The sequence below is a fragment of the Nipponia nippon genome, unplaced genomic scaffold (genome assembly GCF_047370975.1).
Source record: "Nipponia nippon isolate SJK-2023a ecotype South Korea unplaced genomic scaffold, ASM4737097v1 scaffold_6, whole genome shotgun sequence".
Lineage (NCBI taxonomy): Eukaryota > Metazoa > Chordata > Aves > Pelecaniformes > Threskiornithidae > Nipponia > Nipponia nippon.
Genome location: NW_028262380.1, coordinates 67,210,803 through 67,232,036, shown reverse-complemented (window position 1 = coordinate 67,232,036; position 21,234 = coordinate 67,210,803). Strand labels below are relative to the sequence as shown.

Sequence of the window (21,234 nt, the reverse complement as noted above, 5' to 3'; positions counted from 1 at the left end):
AATTTCTGCTAGAAAATGCACTACTAGAAGTGTAAGCTCACCTTCTGAATATATACGTCTTTACGTTAATAATAGTAAAATCCCAATCTCTGAAAAAGAATGTTTTCGTCTCATATTTTTGAATTCAGTCGCTTTTGGAAGATAGTCCCCAGGTCTGTGCTACTTCTAGAGCTGAAAGTATTGTAGAAAGCTTTACCCGTGAAAGCTTTGATGGTACAACAGTTTTGGTATTGTGTATTCAAACTGTTGCTTCTGGATTGATTCAGAGCATTCTTTTGGGAACAGATTATAATACATAACATTGGTGTCCATCTTGCTGCCATTTGGTGCGGTATGATATAGGGAAACCTTTGCAGCAAATCCTGAACTGCTAGCTTTTTGTCTTTGGGAACCGTGTGAATTTGGTGGAATGCTCTCAGTTTTCTGCATTGCAAATTTGTTTCTCTTAGTCCTTGCTTTCTAATTTACTACTCTTTTGGTCTGTTTTGTTGTCGGAGACACGGAGGTTGTAAGGATCAGGAAGATGGCTATGATTCCTTTGAAGACAAATTATCTTTGTGGTACTCCACAGTAACTTCTATCACAGTTGCCTGAGCCTTCAGCAGTCTTGAGGATACAGGTCTTACGACAGGGTGGTTGCAGGAGTGTTTCTCCACCCCTGAATCAGTAAATTTATTGGCAAGGTGGTAGGGCCAGGGATGCAGCTTGTCTTTTTATTTCATGAATTGTAGCTTACGCTGTGTTCCTGAAGAGCAGAACTGAAAGATTCACCGTCTGAGCTGGCAGAGGGGTGCACTTTTCTGTAAGAGCTGTTGGGGATGCTCTAGGAGAGCCTTGATCTCTGCTGCGATACTAAATGTGCTGTTTTGCCTAATGCCTGTGATGCAAAGAGGAAAATGCCCTTGGCAGGGTGGAGTAGGGCTGACTTGCTGATTTCAAAGATCCAGCTAAAAAGGCAAATAACAAGAGCCCAAGAAGGTGTGGTGCAGCTGAGGGACAGTATCAGCATGATTTGGCAGTTTGCCCATACTTGCATAAGATGGTACTTTGTGATATTTCATATATGGTAATTAGCATGTTAATTAGTTGTTACTTGATGTGGGGGAATGTGGAGTTTGTACCCTTGTACTTGCAAGGGTAGAAAGAGGAGAAATTAGTTAAATCTGTTTTCACTGATAAAATTTGGAGAGCTAGAGAAGGTAGATAAGATGGTATGTGTTTTATGTTATTATGCTGCATACTTTCTATAGGAGAAAACAATGGTTGGAGGTTATGGCATCTAAAACATTTTGTTATATCTATGAAAACAAGAACCTACTCTGCTAAAATCTGAAAGCTTTCTTAACTTGTTTTGATTGATGTGGAGAAAATTGGCATTTAGACTATGGGATTATGCATTTGAAAGAAGAAAAATTATAAAAGATGACAGAAGTAACCTATGAAATAGAAATCTTGCAAAAATTGGGTGGTTCTCTCAAGAAGTGGGGAGAAAGGTTAAAATATCTCTGTCATGCCATTTACATGCGGTTTGTTCAGGCTAAATAGCCTGGTTTTACTTGTCACGTAATTATGCCACAATTAATGACCCCAGCATGCACTAAAACTGGTAATAGGGAATGCCAAACACTGTGGAAGAAACATTTAAGACCAGTCAGTTTCTAACAGAGGCACTGTTCTGAAGAATGATATTCATTGCTCCAGTATTCAGTTTTCTCTGGTGTTTTTAGATTGGACAATAAAAACATGCTTTTCTTTTTTGGCGTCTAGATGTTCCCTTCCTGGTGGCATTAGTTGGGAGAGTCATGACAAAATTTGGACTTTTAGTGTAGCAGAAGAATGACATCAATTCCTATCTGTGATGAGTTACAAAGAAAAATTCCATTAGAGATTAAGATTCCTAAAATTGTTACTCATTTCTTGTATTTACATATAAATGACTTCAGGGTTGTTTGTTTTGCATTTTATTCCTGCGATTTCCATTTTTCTGTTTGATGCTGAAATTCAAAGCTTTTTTTCTTTAATTTGGTAACAAACCCCCTTCCATGTTAAAATTTGAAAGACTTTTCCTAAAATATTACTACTGCTGTTTGCTAGCTCTTCCTCCTTTTTGTTACATTTGGAAAATTTAGACTCTCATTTGCGCGTGCACATGTGCGTGTAAACTTAATCTAGGGTAACTTCATTCTGACACCAAATTTCTGAGGGTTTTTAGTACAAAATAAAACACATCGTAACTTTGGTCCAATTCATGTAGATTTGTCTCAGACCTGAGCGTATGAATGCAGAGGGTGTGAAGCTGTCAACTGCTGGGTGCTTGGGAGCTGCGGCTGGAAAGGTGCCTTTGGGCCAGCAGGAGCAGAATGCTGTGTGGAATTGCTGGTTGAATTAAACTGAAACGAAGAGGCGTTGCTGTTTTTCTTACTTGTTTTAAAGGTGTGGGATGGTCCAAATACACTTAATACACTTACACTGTATTATGCGGGGGGGGGGGGGGGGGGGGGATGAAAAGTTAAGAGCTACTTGACAAGTCAGTGATGACTTGATTTTTAATCCTCATACCTGAATTTACTAAGCTTTCAGAAACTCGTGAGTTATGTGACGACGTTAAAACTGGACTCCAGAAACCTTTTAGTCTTTGAACTTGATTTCCATTCTTTTTGAATGAGGGGAATGAATAACTTCGTATTTTAGCTTTATTGTAATTTTTTTTTCTGTTTTGATGATTCTTTCAAGATATTTATTAGATAACAATAAGTAGTAAAAAGTCTATTTGGTTTCAGGGAGTTGTAATATGTTACTGCTCTTAAGAATCTGCCACATGGCTTGCATCTGTTAAGTTGATAAGTAAATCCTGTTTATCCACATTACTGAGGTAGTAACTAAATCCTGTTCATGTTCTCAGTGTCGTGGATTATATTAGATTCATTGTTCACCTTGCTAAAGGGGACACAGAAGAGAAACATGGAGTTGCTTTTGTAAGCGTTGAGATGGTGCATGTTTTGTACAAAATGTCATACGAGTCCCTATTGCAGCTCTTGGACAAATTATTTTAAGTACTCTGTTCCTCTGAAGCTTCTTCGTTAGCCCTTGCAAGTGACATCGGTGCCTGGGAAGAAGAGGGGAGAGGCCGACTCTCACTCAGCTTGTCCTTGCCTGTTTCATGACGGTGTGTAGCTTGCCTGATCTTGGCCTACTGCAAGGAAAATAGATTGAGAAGTCTAGTATTAGTCCTTAATGTAGTAACATAGCTTGAAGACAAGTTTGGTAGTAAAATCTAAGTGTATGTTAACCTTTGTGAAGTTTTGTTAAGCTTTTTGAGGAGAATGCTGCTGAAGAAGACCAGAGCAATTTTAACCCCTGTTAAATACAGCCTCTAGAAATCTGTCATTCCTCGAGCATATCTGTTAGTGTCGGTGAGATTTGTAGTTAAGGATGAGGAATGGTGATGTAATTCCAGTTCTTCTTAAAGAATCATCGTGATACAGTAAAAGTGAAGCTTGATGTAGAAATCTGTATTTTGCTGTAGAAAAATACTAACACTAATACAAAGAGCTGTTGCAAGCAGATAATTCTGCCATGCACAAGAGATGTAGGATAGCCTTAGGAAGCAATATTGTCTTGCTTCGTGCAAGGGTTTTAGTTTAGGTGGGTAACACTGGAGTTAGTACTGATCTTAGAGTGAAGGGAGCAATGGGAGTCTGATGCTGTAAGTGAGGGCTGGCCACCGCCTAGCAACTAATGGTGTCGTGTTGGCTTGGCTCAACTCAGATAAGGAACAAAAATATTTTCCTCCAAATCCAAATGGAAGAATATAGAGGTATTTGTGTGGGGCACTGGCAGCGTGTCTGGTGCAGGACGAGCTGATGGGAGCGCTTGTTACTGAAGTGTTTCGGAGCAAAGTGGGGGAGCTGGTGGCCGCTCCCGTTTGTTCTGGTGCATTTTTAGGTACTTCAGTTCAAGCATGAAAAAAATACATTGTACTGATATGAACATTAACAAAGAGAGAAAGTTAAAAGCCCTGGTGTCCTTATGTCCCTCCTTTCTCTCTTTGGACATGTGTCTGTCTTTCTCTTCAGTCTTTTGGTCAAAGCATTTAGCAGATGCTTGGTTTCTTTTAGTGTTTTAGAAAGTGAGTCTTTGAAATGACTCTGCCTCATGGGATCATCAGGATTACATTTTATTCAGGAAAGAGTGTTAATGTTTGATATTTAAACGCTCTTTGATCTTGAATGCCCTGTTCTTCTCTTTAAATGGTAGCAGCAGCTTTCAACAAGCAACGACCCTATTACTGCTTCCTATATCTTTCTATTTGGTGTTACTGTGTAGAATATGGAGATTAAAGGGAATAAATTACTTTCTGGCCCCCTAAACTCTCACTGTGTTTTATCAGTAGGCTACAGCATTATTTTGGATCATCAGTGTAACTGGCTGTGCTGTTTGATCCATACCATACTCGTGTACTGTCTTATTCTGATGTATGTAGCTGGAATCCATATATGTTTATGGTCTGTTATATAGCCTGTACTGGTCTTGCAAGCTCTAATGCTGATGTGGAACAATACTGGGATGTATCTGTCAGTGCCAGCCAAATAATTTTGCTGTAGTAAAGGTCTTTCTGACACAGGATGGAAGAGAGCCAAGTTACATATATGAAATGTCTAACTTAAGCAACAATGCTCAGCATTTAAATCATAACACAATAGTAAGGGAGTATAGCACGTATGATGATATCAGCATCTAGTTTGTTTTTATAGAGTTTTATAAATGCTTGTAATCATGTGAACGTCTCTGTACTGTAGGATACACGGAATTTATCAGGGTAAAGGCTGGAGCAGTTTCATGCTATTTGCCCCACAGTGGAAGGTTTGGCTGCAGATGGTCTCGGGTGTCTCCTTCTGGCCATGGTTTGTCAGATGGCAAGAAATCCAGCACGAGGCTATGTTATCTTTTTGAGTCTAGCCACCATCCTCGTAATTTTTCCTGTGCTGTAGCAGGACAAGTTCAGTGTTCTTGCTCTGACATTTTGAGAAAGTTTTCCTCCATCCCTACTCGATACTCAGTTTTGTTTCTTTTAGTTTAGCAAGAGGCAGACCAGAGGCTTTTCCATTTCTGTGAATAGCTGGGCACCAGTGGTTCTCCCCCCCGGCAAGGTGCTAGTTTTATGTGAGACCAGTGCTATTTTGGCGTAGGGAATGAAAACAGAACGTGACCGTAAATCTAAATTTAGCCAAACAAGACTGATGGATGATATATAAACATTGGGGGATGAATTGTGTAGTTAACATCTGCTGACTAAGCAGGATTAAAAATGTCTTTATTTTGGCAATGGTTAGGACTCTGATCATTGCAGCAGTCTGTTGAAGCAAATGGCTGGAGGGGTCTTCCCCCAGTCAGGAGGCTTGTTTCTTCCCAGTTACATCTTGCACCATGTGATTGTTTTTCTTCTCACCTTTGTTGAAAGTGCCAAGTTCTTAAAATCTGCCAGAAAGTCTCTTCCTATTTCATTGTCTTTTCTTCTAGGTGTTGGTTCAATAGCCAGGTATTTGCAGCTTTTCTTGACACATCACGTCATTCTTCTGTATCCCAAAGCTCCAACCTCCCCCCACCCCTTGATGCTTTCCAAATTTTTCTGGAGCAGTTCTTAAACATTTCAGAAATGATCTGTGGAAAGACATTGCAAAAATTTAACGTGTCTTCGTGGCTTTAATACAGGAACTCTACAGATCTAGCTTTGGTATGTTTAAAAGGTTGCTGCTTCCAACTCTTTGGAACTCAGCCCTTTGGGTCAATAATTTCCAATCTCTTAGCAGATTCAGTCAAGAGGAATGCATGGATGTGGCTTTCTGATCCTGTGAGAAGCTCAGTGTTTCAGTTCAGCCCCTTCTCAGCTTGACCAAAGATGTTGGACTTTGCGCTGAAAGAGTCGGGGTGTGGGCACAGGTTCTGTCTGCTGTCACTGTCACCAAAAAGGTGGCTTTTGGTGGAGAGGTGGGATATGCAGCCATGCAGGAGGCAGTTTCACACTGCTCTAGAAAGGCTCATCAAAGCCCCCAGCCCGCTTCGGTGTTTTAGTACCCTTTCAGTCTGTGAAGGGGAAAGGGGGGTGACGCGTGCATGCGGTGCTGCATGCCTTCTTTTAATATGTATGTTGCTCAACATTATTTGAATACTTCACCTCTACAAGCAAGGGAAAACATAATAAACAATTCCTTCTTTTAGCATGGGGCTAGCTCTCATATGACAGGGCTTTGGTAGGGGTTTATCAGATTCAGGAAAATTAAAGAAGTTTGGGAGAGTGTGTGTTGTTGGACCCATTCTCCCATAAACAAACTCTTTTCAGCCTTGTGTTGTGACCTTGCTCACAAATAAGCATAACATTAGATGTTTAAGAAACTTGTTACTTTCCATTTTTAAGCCTTTTACAGCTGGCAGAAATTGTTTCTTTTGCTGTTCACTTTATGAACAGCCTTTTAGCCCACAAGACATTTGAGTTAAAATACTCACGTTTCCTTTTGCATGGGAATTATGTTGCTTTTTTCTTCAACCTTCTTATCCTTCTTCCTTCAACCCTGTGCAGCATCTTGCTGCTTCATGTGTTGAAGGGTACATGTACAGGCTTTAGAACTAGTTGCAAAAGGGAGGCGAGTACCTGGCAGCATAGCATCACAGGGAACGGCGCTGTTACACAATAGGTGAGGAAAGGACTAATGAGAAATGGATGAAAAGGAAGGAATGTGGAATGGCAAGGAACAGAAAGCTTTTTTTTTTTCATTTTAGGTTGTGTCCTGCTGTTTGTAGAGTATTTGTGACTTATCCCTTTAAGTGGTTGAACTGAACTTTCAGTGCAGCATTGTATGACACACGATAAAACATACAATGTGTTGGATGCAGGACCTGTCATAAAGTTGTTTTTTTTAAATAAAATAAACAACAAAAGAACAACAAAAAAAAGCCCAAGTTTGTGGTCTTTTAGCTCCAGTTAGTGTTAAAGAACAAAATGCTTAGCTGGTCTGTTAAAAGAGTTGTTCTTAGCCCTTCGGAACTGCATGTGATAAGAAAAAGATTATAGATTAACTAAATGTTTTAAGTTGTCCTTAACCTTGGCTGACAACAAAAATGTGAGTAAAACCTTTACTACTGGGTAGCAGTGTACCAGGACATGCATCCTTTTTTTTTCCATTGAGCAATTCCATTCTTCCAGAACTCGTGACATTCCCAACCTGCACGTGTTAGCACAACAGAAAAGTGTGCGTACACTGCTTATTGACAGCTTTATAAATCTTAATAAGGGTTTATAATGATGATATTGTGGCTGAATATAGAGTCTGATTACTTCCTGAGGGATGTAAGAGTGCAGCCCTCCGACCCCAAATTGTCAAACACTAATAGGTGAAAATTGGGTTGAAGAAAATGTTTTAGGAATATTACGAAACAATTATACAAAAATAATTCTAATGCTGTGCATTTAATTTAACTAACTTTTGGTATAGTTTAACTCCATGGACTTTTTAGCTCCAGTGCAACAATTCTTTTAAATTTGGTTTATGTATAAACATTTCACTAGCAGACCTATCTATGTAAAGTATGTAGAAAATCTTAAGATGCATATTTGTGCTGACAAATATACTAGTGAATTTAGGTTAGCAGAGTAAGACAACTGGCACAACTTACTCCGAGTGTTGTACCTTAAATTTCTGTAGTTACAGATCTGTTTGAATGGCCTGTGCCCTAAATTGTGGTATAGTGAAGCATAAGGATAGGTCTGATACTGTACACATGATCACACTTGCTTTCTACTATACAGCCTAAAGAAATCTGTGCGACAAATTCCCAGATAAGATCAAAAGAGGGTTAGACAATATTGGATGTCTTATAATGTCCTTAGGCAGACCCGAGTTAAGAGTTTCTTGTAAAAGTTGATTATTCTAGGGGTAGGAGGATCTTCTAGCCTTCTTAAAATGATCCCCTAACCTTCAATCTGTGTGTTTTTTTTTTTTCCCTTGCAGACCTTTCAGCAGCCCAGAGAAAATTTGCCCATTCTCTGAGAGACTTTAAATTTGAATTCATTGGTGATGCAGAGACAGACGATGAAAGATACATAGGTAGGTAAGAAGTGGCTATAAGTGGCTATATTTTGCCATGCCATCCTGCAACGTGATTAAACTTTTTTTCTGGTTTTGTATTACAGATGCGTCACTTCATGAGTTTTCAAACTTTTTGAAAAATCTGGAAGAACAAAGAGAAATTTTGGTGAGTTGCCATAAGAATTTTAAAAAGCTGTACATATAGCAAAGAGTAGGACGAAAGTAAGTTAAAGTTGCTTGCTGCTTTGTTAACCACCGAGATGTTGGTATCAATAACTTAACAGTGAAAGCTCTCATTATGCAGCCTCTGAGTCTGTAGTCTAGAGTTACAGACAGCATGTTATGGTAAGGACAGATAACTATGAGTTGGTTTAAAATGGTAGTGCCCTGATAAATTATGGCTGGGGTGAATGGGAAAACCATCATAAGGTGGCTTACTATTTGTAGTAAAAAGCAAGATGAAAGCCTTAATATTACTGCAGCAAGACGCCCAAGGTTGGGAAGTTGGCCAAATTTGGATCCAGGATCTCTGCGGCTTCAGCTTCAACACCTGTGTGAATTTGGGATGCAATCTATTGGCTTGATGCAGTAGCAGGCTTAGAAACCTTTTCTTTGTAGGTGAGCTTTCTGGTGAAGGGTTGCATCTGCAAATATTTAGTTGCCCTGTTGTGTAGAAGGGAGTGTTCTTCATTCACATGCCTGTGATTGTGTAGGGTTTTAGTGTAATGAGGGTCAGGCGGCCACACATAGACTGTGGGCTGAGAGCTCTGCAATACACCTTGCTACCTTGATTTCCTAAGTTGTCCAGAAGATGGGAAGTTTCTTTCTGGCTGGTACCATGGTTCTCCTCTGCAGCTGCATGCCCAGCTTTCATTTCAGAGTGGGGATTCATAGAGCAGATGATGTGTACCCAATTTTCTTCTGAGTGTGGTCAGACCCTGCAACTAGGAAATGCTCTTAGATCTGCCTAGATAGCAGTGATGTTCCTCAGTATTTGCCATGTGATTATATGTTTATCTTCCTGGAAGTCAGTGACCACTTGGCATCACTGAGAGGAAACTAAGACTAATCTGTGTTCTCTCTGCCAGAAGCTGTGCCTGCAATGTGGGAGTATGTAGATAAGTGAGAAAAGAACTTGTGAACAATTTTTTTAAACATTTCGCTCTCTGGCAGTCCTGAGCCCAGTAATAGTCATGGTTCCTTGAGTGTGCCGTGTTATGTCCTGGTATGTCGTTCTGATCTGGAACCACATTTGGGTCAGTATTAGGGTCTGTGTGGTTCCTTGCACATTCCTGAAGAACGCTGTCTTTACATAGCAGAGACAATTTTTGAGTGTCTTGAGTTGCTTTGCCAAGTTGTAGGGATTTGCTTAAGTATGTTTGAATGCTTCTTTTGTTTTTTGTAGTTCTGAAGTATAGTCTTTACTCTGCTTTTTCTTGTCTGCCATCCATAGCTGTATTTTATTTTAGGGAAGTTGCATACATCTAATTAGTGAAAGTGCTTGGGAACTTTTACAATGAAAAATACTTTATAGCCTGTCACATTATTTTCCATGCTATTTTGATACCAAGTTTTTGAGAGATGTCAGCTTCAGGACTTCAGAATTATGTGGTGTGTTTCAGTGACTGTATCAATAGATCTTCCATAGTAATAGGCTGCCAGCACAGTAGGCTGTGCAGAATCCAGTGCTGGCTGTCTGTGCAGTAAAACACTTCTGTTTTTCAGACTGAATGCCACAAAACTATTACTTATTTTTTTGGTATGCTGCCCGTGCTTACACAGAAGGCATTATCACACTAAAAGTTAATTAATGTCAGTTTCTTGTTGAGAAAAGTATGAAATGCAGTATCTGTTAGAACAGTGACAGTTTGATGAAAAACTGGGGAGTATAAAATATTGTGGGGCAAATATTTAATTCCAAACAGAAACAGAATATATTCTCTGAGTTACCAGCTGTGTGGCCTTTTCATTGCATCTGTAGTCTAGCAAATGTTAGGTATTGTTTCTAGAGTGAGTTAATATAACAGTGGCCCTAAGTCTCTGAGAAAATGATTGTGCGGTGACTGGTAAAGATAATTTTCAGTGGCTGCTGCTCTGACTTTTTTTTTTTTATTATTATTTTTGGACTTCTCAATAGATGTTTTAACAGTGGCATAAGCTCTAGGGATACTCCCATGGAGAATATTAGGGCATGTTGCACTCACAGATGTTTGGAATCAGGTCAGGGATCCAAAGACTTTCCATTAAGATGCAAAGTATATAGCAGGATTTTTTTCAAAAGCGTTCAGTCGTCTTTGTTAAGAATGCTCCTTATTGAGCATTTTTCCCCTTACCGTTTTGAAGATGACCAGAAGGTTTCTGACTGCTCACTTCAGTTTCAGTGCAGAATTGCAGATAAATTTCAGTCGCATAAAGTAAAATTAGAGAAATCAATAAATAATTATAGAACTAAGGGCATTTCAGATATTGTTGTGCATTTTAATTTTAGATAGTTGAGAAGAGGGTTATTTTTTTCGCAACCATATGGTAAATGAAACAACTGTACACTTAAAATACATTCTAAACTGAAATTATATACTCATCACCTACACTTCTCATGATTTTCTGAAAGTATTTTTTGTGGTTAATCCAGAGTCCGTAAAACTTTCTATTAGTGTTTACCATAAATTTACTTGTTTGGTTATCATTTGTCTGGTGAATATTTATTTAGTGGATATTTAGTAATTTCATTCAGACGTTGGAGTCTTGCACTTCATGGTTTTGCTGTTTTTCCCATCTCCTTCAAAGGCTGCTGAAATTATATCCCAGCTGTCAAAGGATTTAGTTGCTTGTGAAAAGAGAAGTTGGCATTAATCTGAATGTTTCACTGAAATTATTACAGAGTGGCCAATGCAAAAACAAATGACGTTTTTCCATAGCACCGTAGCTAGGTGACATTCTCCAGGGCAGATAGGAAATAGGTCACTTTGTCGCTGAGGATATTCTGGAAATGATTTTTACGCGTTAAGCATGAATGGAGTTGTAGGCCTTACATTCTGCTCCTTTGACATTAAAAAAGTGTCATGGAAGTGCAGGGATGAAAGGGAACTTCACAAGGCTAGTAGGAAAAGGTTGGGGATGAGCAAGCACCAACATGGCGATGCTAAGATGCTCTGTCCCACTACCTAGCCATTCTCCTGCTTGGCAGGGAGAGCACCAAACCTCCCTCCCAGCCCCAGTTCTCCTGACAGCAGGAGCAGGTTTGATTCTTGTGATGGGCTCAGAACAACAGGCTTCTCTTGCTGCCCTTATTTAAGCTGTGGTGATGAGCAGCGCAGGGCTACCTGGTAGGTACTGATTGCCTGTCATCGTTATCCCTTTTCCTCCTTATCACCTTCCTTTTTACCACCTTCATACCTCCCTTCCTCCATCCCAGTCTTCTCCCAAATGACCAGCCTGCCGTAATTAGTTTTCCCTCTTGATCCCAGTCGTGCTAAATCATAACCAGATTTGATAGTGCTTGTACTGTACCCTCAGTAATCTCAGCAGTACTTGGCACTACCGGTGCAGTCACCCTGATGTGCTTGGCTGTACGTGCTTCCACTCACTGGACGTCCTCTGTCCTGCCCTTCAGCTGCTTCTGGAGTTCAGCTGTTTCTCACATAACTCTCCCATAACCACGCTGGAAGTCCAGTCACCCGTCACGGCGCTGTCCGTCACTTGTGTCAGCTTCTCTCACAGTTAACGGGCCGTGTCCAGCAATCTCTCGGGTCCTGTCTAGTAGTTTCTCATGCCCTATTCAGTTAGCTTACTCCCATGCCAGGACCGAGCGAGTTGGCTGCATTTGCCTGCAGCCCTGCCAGAGGTGTGACTTGCATTTACACCTAGATGATCCCTGATGAGTGCTGGTCTAACCTATTCTTCAAAAAAGTTCTAGGGACAGAGATTTCTCTAGTTTTACTCCGATGTTTATTTTTCTATTTTTTCACCGGATAGCCATCCTAAGTCTCCTTTACTGCAAATTAAGCTGGAAGCTTTTTGGGAACTTTTCTACAGTAGTCATGGAGTAAAACTGATCACTTTTTTCCTTCGTAGTAGTATTTTCACTGTTACCCTTTCAAAGTGGTGTTTCACATCTGTATTTTTCCATATTCAATTTAATTACAGAGTTTAGACCATCTCTTTTTTATGTCAAAATTGTTTTTAATCCTGCTTTCTGAAAGCACCAACATTTTCTGTTGGATTTACGTCACTCCACACGTATGTTAGTCTGGTGGAGTTACTGGTAGGTCACTCCGTAAATTGCTACCAAAAATTGAATCATGCGGGAAACTTGGTTGTAGTTTCCTCTATGATGCTTGAAATGTCCTCTTAGCTGAACAGGTATTTTTCAGGGTAGTTTTGCAACCAGGATGTTGTTTTCTCATTCTTCCTGTGGTTTATTTTTAAGACCAGTTTGCCACCTTTTGCTTTTGAGAATGTCATGTGGGTCAGCATTGAAGACTTCATCGAGGAGATCGGATACTGTGCTGATCTCAAAAAGGAAACTAGATGTTGTTCTTAACAAATTCAAAGTAGCTTTTAACCTTCTGTAGCGTGTTCCAGGGCTTTGGTATCAGAGCTGCTACGTCTCTCTGTAACTTTCTTAGTTCCTGCTTTCTCCTCCTCTTCTCACTTCTGAGTCGCTGCTGTGTTTGCTCTTGTAGCATCCTCTGGGACCTTCCTGCCCCTCCCTGTAGTTGGCTTTGCTGAGTTCCTCAGCTACTCTGAAGCAAAGCCCCTTCTGACTTGAATGCAATTAGTTCTTCAGTTGCGTAATGTAAGAATATATCTAATTGTTCTTAAGAAATCCTTACTCTTCTTAACATCCATTTTTTTCCCACTTTGTTAGATGGCTTGCTATAATTAACTGACATTTTTTTCCTTTGTGAAGATTTTTAAAATCTGCCGTTGTCTTACAGTCAATTGTTTGCTTTAACTCTCTTTCCAGCTAAATAATCGTTTTATAACTTCCTTTCTCTCTGTTTTGTGAAATACATATTAAGAACCCCTTTTCCTTAGGGTTTTCTTTGCCACTTGCCAAACAAAATGTGCGTTTGCCGTAGCCTTTCTAACTTTGTCCCTAAGGATTTGTGTATTTCCTTTTTACTCCTTCACATTTCTCCTCATATAGGATTTCTGATACAATTATACTCGCCTTACTATGTTTCCTGTCATTTCCCCACAGCAATACAAACTCACTGTTTTACTTTGATACGGTCTCTTCTATTTCCTGCTACACTTTTGGCACACTTCTCTTCCTTCAGACATCTTTGGAGGAAAGATGCTACATAGTTTTTTTTTTTTTAACCTTTTCCCCCCTTTTTTTCTTTTTTTTCAAAAAGAAAGACTGTTGTTCTTACACCACAGGTATCTTGCAGTCGTGGCCTCTTCAAAAATCCTTTTGCGTTCTTTGTCAGCTTTACCAGGTTGTCAGAGTCAAATTCAAAATAGCATCTCTACCAGTGCATTTTTCTGAAAGCAGAATTATTCGCAGCATATATCAGGAACATGAGAAACTGTTTCTCTATGGATTTTTAAAGAAATATCTCAGTGAAGTCACTATTTTATTCTTTCCTCTTCTTCTTCCTCTTAAAAAAAAGAGGGGGAGAGGTTTCCTAGTTGTGGTTTCCCAAGTTAAAAGAAGTTGTTAAGGTTCAAAGGCATACACTCAAAAGGCTAAAGGTAGAATTTAAATAATCTGTGCAAATATATACTTACCTCTTATCATGAAGTATTTAAGTGCATGAGTATTTATTTCAAAGGTTAAGTGCTCACTTAACACATACTGTTCATGAAATAGCTTGCTATTACCTTTTGTTCAGTGACTCTTTGCATTTAGTTTACACTGTTCTACTCTGCTGGAAAGTGGTGGTATTAATTTTCCTGAGCTTTTCTTTGGTCCTCTGCACATGGGTATTTAAGGGTTCATAAATCTTAATATATCTTCACAGTAATCTGAAGAAATCTGTGTGAAGGAGCAATCAGTTTGCTCACTGATTTAGGGTAAAAAAAAAAAAAATCCAATAGTTTTGGATGTAAGATGCATTCAAGATCTGTTCAATAAGAGTTCATGGCATTCTGTAGTACTCCGTATGTTCAGATCCTGTTAAGTCCACTGACAGCGCAGTATGCTAAATATGTCTGCCAAGACAGTGGAAAGGACATAATTGGTGACCACTTCTGAAAAATTAGGCTGCCAACAGCATACTGAACATCTCAGATGCACAGACAGGTAAAACGGAATTTGACTACCTCAATCACAGGACCTAGATAGATCCTTTTTTTCCTTCCTGCAAATTGTCCCATTTAATAAAACATTTTCCAGTTTTAGAAACAAGCAGAACAATTGCTGCTGTATCTCATTGCCCAGCCTTCACTTTTTTCTCTGTGTGGCGTGAGGCCAGATGTCAATCATATAATTATCAGAATATGGAACATTAATGTGGAATTAAGACTGCTCCAGACACATCTCTTACGTTTTGGCGATTCCTGACATTGAATGTTTGGTTTATATATTTGTTTATTTTTGAATGTTATATAGAGTCTTTTGAAATTGTTTTATGAGTTACATATTAACTTGTGCACATTAATCTATAAAATAAAGATGACTGTTGTCTATACAATAGAGAAAAAAAAAAAGTACAAAGCCAGTTCTGGGTGCGTTCCTCCCACCTCTGAGTGAACGTGGCTGAAAAGTTCTGTTACCACTAGCTTCTTCTTGCCGATAATTTTGTGGTCTCACATGCATCAACATAACTCGCTACAGAATTTTCATTCTGTTATTTCATCAATGAGAAATGTTTGGAATTTGCATTGTAAAACTGTCACCAGTTTGGATTTTGCTGGTTGTTAATAACACCACTGTTTCTCGTGGAGGACAGCGCTGACAATAATCGAGCAGTTCATTCTTGACTGAACACTGAAGCCGTTGTTCGCTCCTGGATTCCTTGCCTTTCAGTGGCATCTTTTTGCTCAGTGATGAGCTTTGCCACGAACAAAGAAAATGAACATTAAACTACTTCCTTTCCTGAGCAGCCTTTTTGCTTTATCAAGATCTTTATACGACCGCTGTTTTCAAAGCGTGGACTGGAAGCAATTCTCTGCTTGTAGGAGAACCAGACGGATGTGCTGGTGTGTCGCACTGTTCAGCTCTTGCATGTTGGGTTTGCTAAGGGAAGCTCTGTCCTGGGGGGAGCTACCCACAGCTTTCCTCCACTTCACATGGGGAAAAGCTGATTTGTTGCTGCTTGTGAAACTCTGTCTATTTCTTTTCCCTGTTTGTTATGTTTATGACTTTGTAGTATTTTTGTCTTTATAGTGGAATGTATTTCGTAAGAATGAACTTATTCAAAAGCCAGGACTATTAAATAGCTTTTAGTATGTAATCTTCACTAAAAACTACTGTCTTAATTATCTTTTTTTTTTAAATGGAAGAATTTGTTGTTTGTATTGTCTGCTTATGATACCAATTAATTTTTGAGGCCAGCAGTTTCATGGCAAGTGAATCAAACAGTCTTGCAGAGCAGAGCACAGCAGATAGGTCATAGGAGGCATTTTTAGCTGTCTGTCATTTAGATCCGTCATAAACTTCCCCTGAACAGGAAATAACCTTTGGCTAGAAGGGAGGACTCAGGATTCCTGCTGGTATGTTCTCTCTAAGCCAAGGCTGCTGCTTTTAAAAGAGCTAGAAAGCATAAAGCCCAGGAGTCTCCTTGCATTGTGGCTTATGGGACAGTGGACCGATGGTCTAGGAAATTCCCTCTAGCACAATTTGAGAAAGTTGTTGTCATCTTACCGAACCCCAGGGGCAGTCTCTGGAACACCTAAGAGGAAGGTGATTTGTTCTGTTACAGGTGCCTCCTGGCATCTCAGAAATGTGCAAAAGAGATTGCATCCAAGACAGATACATCTGTCCTCCTGACTCTTTTGTTACCAGATGGCTTCTTGCACAGCGAATGAACCCAGAGGAATGGATGTCACTTCTTTTTTTTTTGTAGCTTCTGCACGCATACAAAGACACGGAAGTATTAATGTGCTATAACACGCCCTTAAAAATCCTTTAGTCTATAGGCTCCAGTCCTTCTAAAAAACAAAAAAGTCAAACACCCATGTTTGTAGTCCCAATGTGTGGCTGAGGGTCTTTCATTATTTAAGACTGTAAAGCTACAGGGAAAGCTCTAGAGCAGTGAGAAAAGCCAGACGCTTTTACAAGAAGAAAACTTGCATTTGAAAATGAACGAGTTTTGGGTGTGGTTTCACTGACTGGAATCATCAGTGCTCCAGTTAAATACAAAACCAGTGCTGAGAAGTGGTTAGAGAGATATGCCAGTCTACCTGCAGGGCATGCTGGCAGGAGAGCTGGCTGTGCAACTAACTGGGAGCACATTCGTGTAACTGTAAGAGCAAATCATGTTCTCATGGGAAAAGAAAGAATAGAGATTAAGGCTTCGCAAGTAACGTGTGATGTCCTCAGTAGTGGAACTGTATCTGCAGAGTTACATAATACAGGGTTTCAGGCACAGATCTTAATGCTTTGAGACATTTCGGTAACAAATCGCTATGCGAAGCAGGAAAGCTTTTTGGAGGAAAAACCCAATTTTTATATATTCCCCTCTCCCTCAACATGGGAGGTATCAGAATCCGCTTTTTAATTAGGCCGAATGTTGCAGTTTCTTAGGAAAAACACAGAAGAGCTATATCCTCTGTAAGCAGAAGTGCAGCTGTAGGTAGTAAATTTCTTTATTAGAAAGTACATTTCTTTGTTTAGCCGCGGTATTAACTAATTTGTTCTTGAATCACTGCTAGGAATGTCCTCTTTTCCGTGTTCTCTGTTGCACTGACTAGGGCAAAACTTCCTTCCCAGATCTGGTTTCATTGACACTTGCTCAGTTTCATGAGCTCTGCCCTACCGACTGGCGGCCTCCCTCTTTGCTTTGTTGAGGGGAGAAACAACCCTGCCCCTGTCTACAAATAAATCTTTCCAGTCGGCGCGCTGGGAAACTAAAACCCCTCTTTTCTGTTTGGTGTCTAATCTGCATTCCGGTTCCTGGGATGAGAATTGGGAACTCAGCGCTCCTGTGTCACTGTGCAGTCTGCAGCAGGGTGTATGTTTACGGCTTTTTTTTTTGTTGTTGTTCTTACTAAACCTGCCTTGTATGGGAGAATGCTTAGATTTGTAATGGAGAAGAGTCAGCGCACATATTTACCTCGCCACCAGTTATTGATGAGCAATGTGTAATTACCAGTTCTTGCAGCAAAGGCTGAGGTCTGAGGACATTTTCAGGATGAAAGCTGGGAGGCCACTGCTACATTTGTCTAATAAGCAAAACAAATTTTGATTAACTTAGGTTGGTCTAGCCTTTGTAGCCACGGGGGCTGGACTGAGCTGCTGGGACAGCTCTTGTGGGTTGATACTCCTTTACAGCCCACGCAAGCAGCCTTCCTCCTCCGCAAGACAAGCCTGGTTGTGCCCGCGAGGGGAGCGGGAACTTAGACTGCTCCTGCCTACTGCAGGAGGGTGAGAAAGCATGAGGAGCATTGAATGCTGGTGGATGGTGCCATCTGTCAGGTTGCAGTGCATAGGAGGAGGTGTTTGGGAAGCAGTTTCTCCCTAAACAGCTAGACTCCCACCTCCTCTGAGAAGGGAAGAAGTGACAGGCTAAATGGAGTCATTTTGTGGACTGGCACTGACTGGTAAGTTACCTGTTGGATCTTGTTGACTTGACTGATGAAGTAGCAAGCAGCTGTGAACGCACTTGCTAACGGATTCAGTTTGTGCCTTTGTGGGCTGCTCTAGGAAATGTTGGTTTGGGTCTCTTAATCTGCAACCTGTTACTTCTTTTGAAAAATATGGAGCTGGAGAAGTCAGGATTATTGCCATTCTGTACAACAGCTCTGCCTGAGCAGGTGTAAAGGCATCTGAAATTAGGAGGTGTACACAAAGCTGAAAGCCTACTTTAAGATGTTGTTGGAAATGTTGGATACCGTTTTCTTCTGAGATGATGATGGCAATGACAATTTTTTTTACCGCTGTTGCCAGGTTTATGTTCAAGTTAAGTTAATTCTTTGACCTTTCCATAGGTGCAGCAAATAGAACAGAAGTGGCATAAGCAGTTTCAGACTGCCTGCCTGAGGCACGTGTGCCTATCGGGTTAAACATTTCCTAACGCATTCTTGAGACTTTGACATTCATAAAGCTGGTTAAGATACTGTTACCTGACCCATGACCTCTTTATATTGATTAACTTATGACTTACACTTACCATAATTTGCCTGCCACATTTTAAAATTGAGTATGTATTCCTTTCAGGTAGGTTTGGATGATCCGAGATTTAAAGAGGAGAAAAAAAGAAAAAAAAAAAAGGAAAATTTTCACGCCTTTTAAATAGTACATTCCTATCATCATAATCTGCCAGGATTAGAGGGGTAGAGGGATGAAAATTAATTTAAGAGTCAAGACAGTTGAAAGAGGAAGGAACGTGTAATTTTATATCAATGAACATTTAACTTAAATGCCTAATATAACTTATCTTGGAAATCTTACATTTTAACATGGTCCGTACTTCTTAAGGGAGGTGCAAGTGATAATGACAAATATATTCAAGCGATCCTTAGTTTATTTCCTTATACTGGGAGAATTTTATTTTTTTTTGTCTACTGATCTGTTATCCATGTTTTTAAAAAAAAAAAAAGTGTTGTTTTGAGTTCCCAAGTTATAAATGAACTAAGTTAACAATGAATAGCAGTGTAAATAATGTTTTTGTTTGATAAATAAGTACCTATCTTTTTGTACCTTTTCATGACAAGCACTGGATTCTAAGTACTGGAAAACAGTGCGAATGCCTCCCTATTTAACCTAGTATTGTGCGTATTTTAATTACGAACTTTGTTTTTATTTCTGCCAGTCAGAATAACAGCTCTGTAATTCACTGTTAAATTTACTAGTCGCATCTTGGTTTACAGTTTCCGTTTATACACATATAAACTCACATACACGCTCATTTCAGTGAGGAGGAAATAAATATTCCTCTTATGTTTTTATATATGGGCCAGGTGTGAAGCTCCACTAGAATGACCAAAGATCTACAAAATCCCACTTCACCAAGGAATACTCAAGAGCCCCATTGTTTAAGCCAGACACAGAAAGCAAAGGGGGTGACAAATCATAAATACCTGTATGGCAGGCAAAATTCTGCTGAAGAGGCATCTGTTAACAAAAGCATAAGTTGCGCAAAATGAGAAACGTCTTTTTTGGAAGGAGAGGAGGCTTGTTTTTCTTTTAATGAAAGAGTTACTGGCAGATCATACCACTGGCAGCAGTGGAACCTCTGTTTGTTGGCAGTCGCTGAGGGAACATCCCATTCTGATTTAAAGATTATTTTCTGCCTCAAACAAATTCCTGTAGTGGTTCCCATGGTTAACGCTGCACAGGAGTGTAGCAGACCAAGTGATTTGCAGCCAGCCCTGCTGGTTTATAAACCACAGCCTTTTCTGCACGTGTGGTTTTTTTTTTCTCCTTTTTTTTTTCCTTTTTTTTTTCTCTTTCTGTTACATCAAGGTGCTATGGTTTTCTTTGACTCAGACTTCATGTTCAGCATACGTTCACTGCCTGTTGATCTTATTTCGCTTTTTTTGTGTAAAAGTTCAAGCAACTAATAAGCAACTTGTTGTTAGATATGTATTTTTAACCTTCTGACCATTTAAGTGCTCAGTTGCTACCTTTAAATGCTTTAAAATGATTCCACTAACCATGGTGCTCTTACATCCTGGCAGCTAGCATCATCCTCTGAGGAGGCCTCATAGTTTTCTCCCTCACTTTGTCAGTATAGAGGAAACTGGCAGGAACAATTTAAACTTCTTAAAGTTTTCCAATACAGAAGGACTATTCTGTGATTTCCACGAGCAGTTCTCCGCTCTGACTTGAGAGGATGCTTGCAGTCAGCAAGAAGAGATCCTTCAGTCGTCAGGCTCTTCTGCTGTGTCCCAGGATACGGTTTCTGGTGCCTGATCCAATTATAAATCCAAATTGCTCTTTCCTTTCAGCCCCTAAGAATTTCCAGGAAAGTTTTTTGGAGCCTGACAAAATCTGAAAAAACCTAGGTATCCTAAAAACTGCCCTGGAGGCTCCTGGTAACGCTTGAGTAGTTAGGATATACGTGCACAGGCTGCCAGGTGGGCCAAATCCTTTCTAGAACCACAGTTCAGCTCCTGGTTGAGGCATTTGACTGCCCTGGCTCTCTTTCAGTGGGAGCAGAGGCAGCTCAGGGAACGAATGGTTCTCCAGCCACCAAGAGCATTCCCAAAGCCTTGGGATGCACTCTTCAGGATATCTCTTTGCTGGGCTGGAGACGTGGCAGAAGTTGCCCTGTTGTCCTTCCCCCACCCTCCAGCTTGACGCAAGGGTCTTGTGTCGTGGTTAGCCTGGTGCTGCTGTACACTTCTGGAAGACAAAATTGTCAGATTTCCTTTTTCTTTTGCTCCTGCCAACGGTGCACTGAAGGGTGCTTGAGGTGTTTTTGACAAAATCAGGAACTGGATGCAGAAAGAAAAAGTTTGGCCCACGAGAAAAGTGCTCTGAAGTTGGGAATTATCTGTTGTGCGGATGACTGTGCAACATGCAGTTTGGCCCAGACTTGCCAGATATTTGGATTTCCAGTTAGCTACATAGGTTAGCATGCCGCCGTGGCTGTTTAAAAATCTAGGTTGCTGTGGTTACAGTGAATTGGCAGGATGACTCCCGCAGTAATCCCTGCCTGGCTCTGGGGGTGGGTGGGAGCAGACAGTCCTATTGAGATTTGTGTTGTGGCAGTTCTCTAATACATCCCTCTCGTGGTTTATGATAAGAGCTTTTCAGAAGTGTTCCAGAAGGTTGGTTTAAGCCTGCAACGTTTTATCTGAAACTTTTCACATTTGAAGAGGGGTGGCGAGGGGGAAGGAGAGAGAAAGCCTTCTGTTGTATCTAAGGTGGGCTTCCAGGCAGCTCTGTCTGGACTCCTGGCAGCTCAGCCCTGGGGCTGTGATAAGCCCAGTCCTGGGCACGATTTACTCTGTGGGGTCTGCCTTAGGACGGAGACCAAAAGGATCCCGCCTGCTCCTCCACACCTCCGATGCTCTTGCCGTCTTTTCCATG

At 40.4% G+C, this 21,234-nt stretch overlaps 1 protein-coding gene and 1 long non-coding RNA gene across 5 annotated transcripts in view; one reads left to right on the top strand and one right to left on the bottom strand.

Annotated features, from left to right (window-relative positions):
* Window positions 1-21,234, top strand: part of ARHGAP10 (Rho GTPase activating protein 10) — a 154,369-nt gene that overhangs the window by 35,458 nt on the left and 97,677 nt on the right. For all 4 annotated transcript variants that reach the window (XR_015699486.1, XM_087735569.1, XM_087735568.1 and 1 more), the window contains exons 2-3: window positions 8,007-8,102; window positions 8,189-8,250. Coding sequence is in view for 3 of the 4 variants with exons in the window: in XM_087735569.1 (XP_087591695.1) it covers window positions 8,007-8,102; window positions 8,189-8,250 (158 nt within the window). In the remaining variant the exon portion in view is untranslated. The remainder of the gene's footprint in view (window positions 1-8,006; window positions 8,103-8,188; window positions 8,251-21,234) is intronic.
* LOC148051538 (uncharacterized) lies at window positions 13,218-19,519 on the bottom strand. The gene is made up of 4 exons (XR_015699489.1): window positions 19,413-19,519; window positions 19,278-19,311; window positions 18,368-18,407; window positions 13,218-13,577 (listed from the first exon to the last, which is right to left on the bottom strand). It is a non-coding gene; the product is annotated as an uncharacterized LOC148051538 (long non-coding RNA).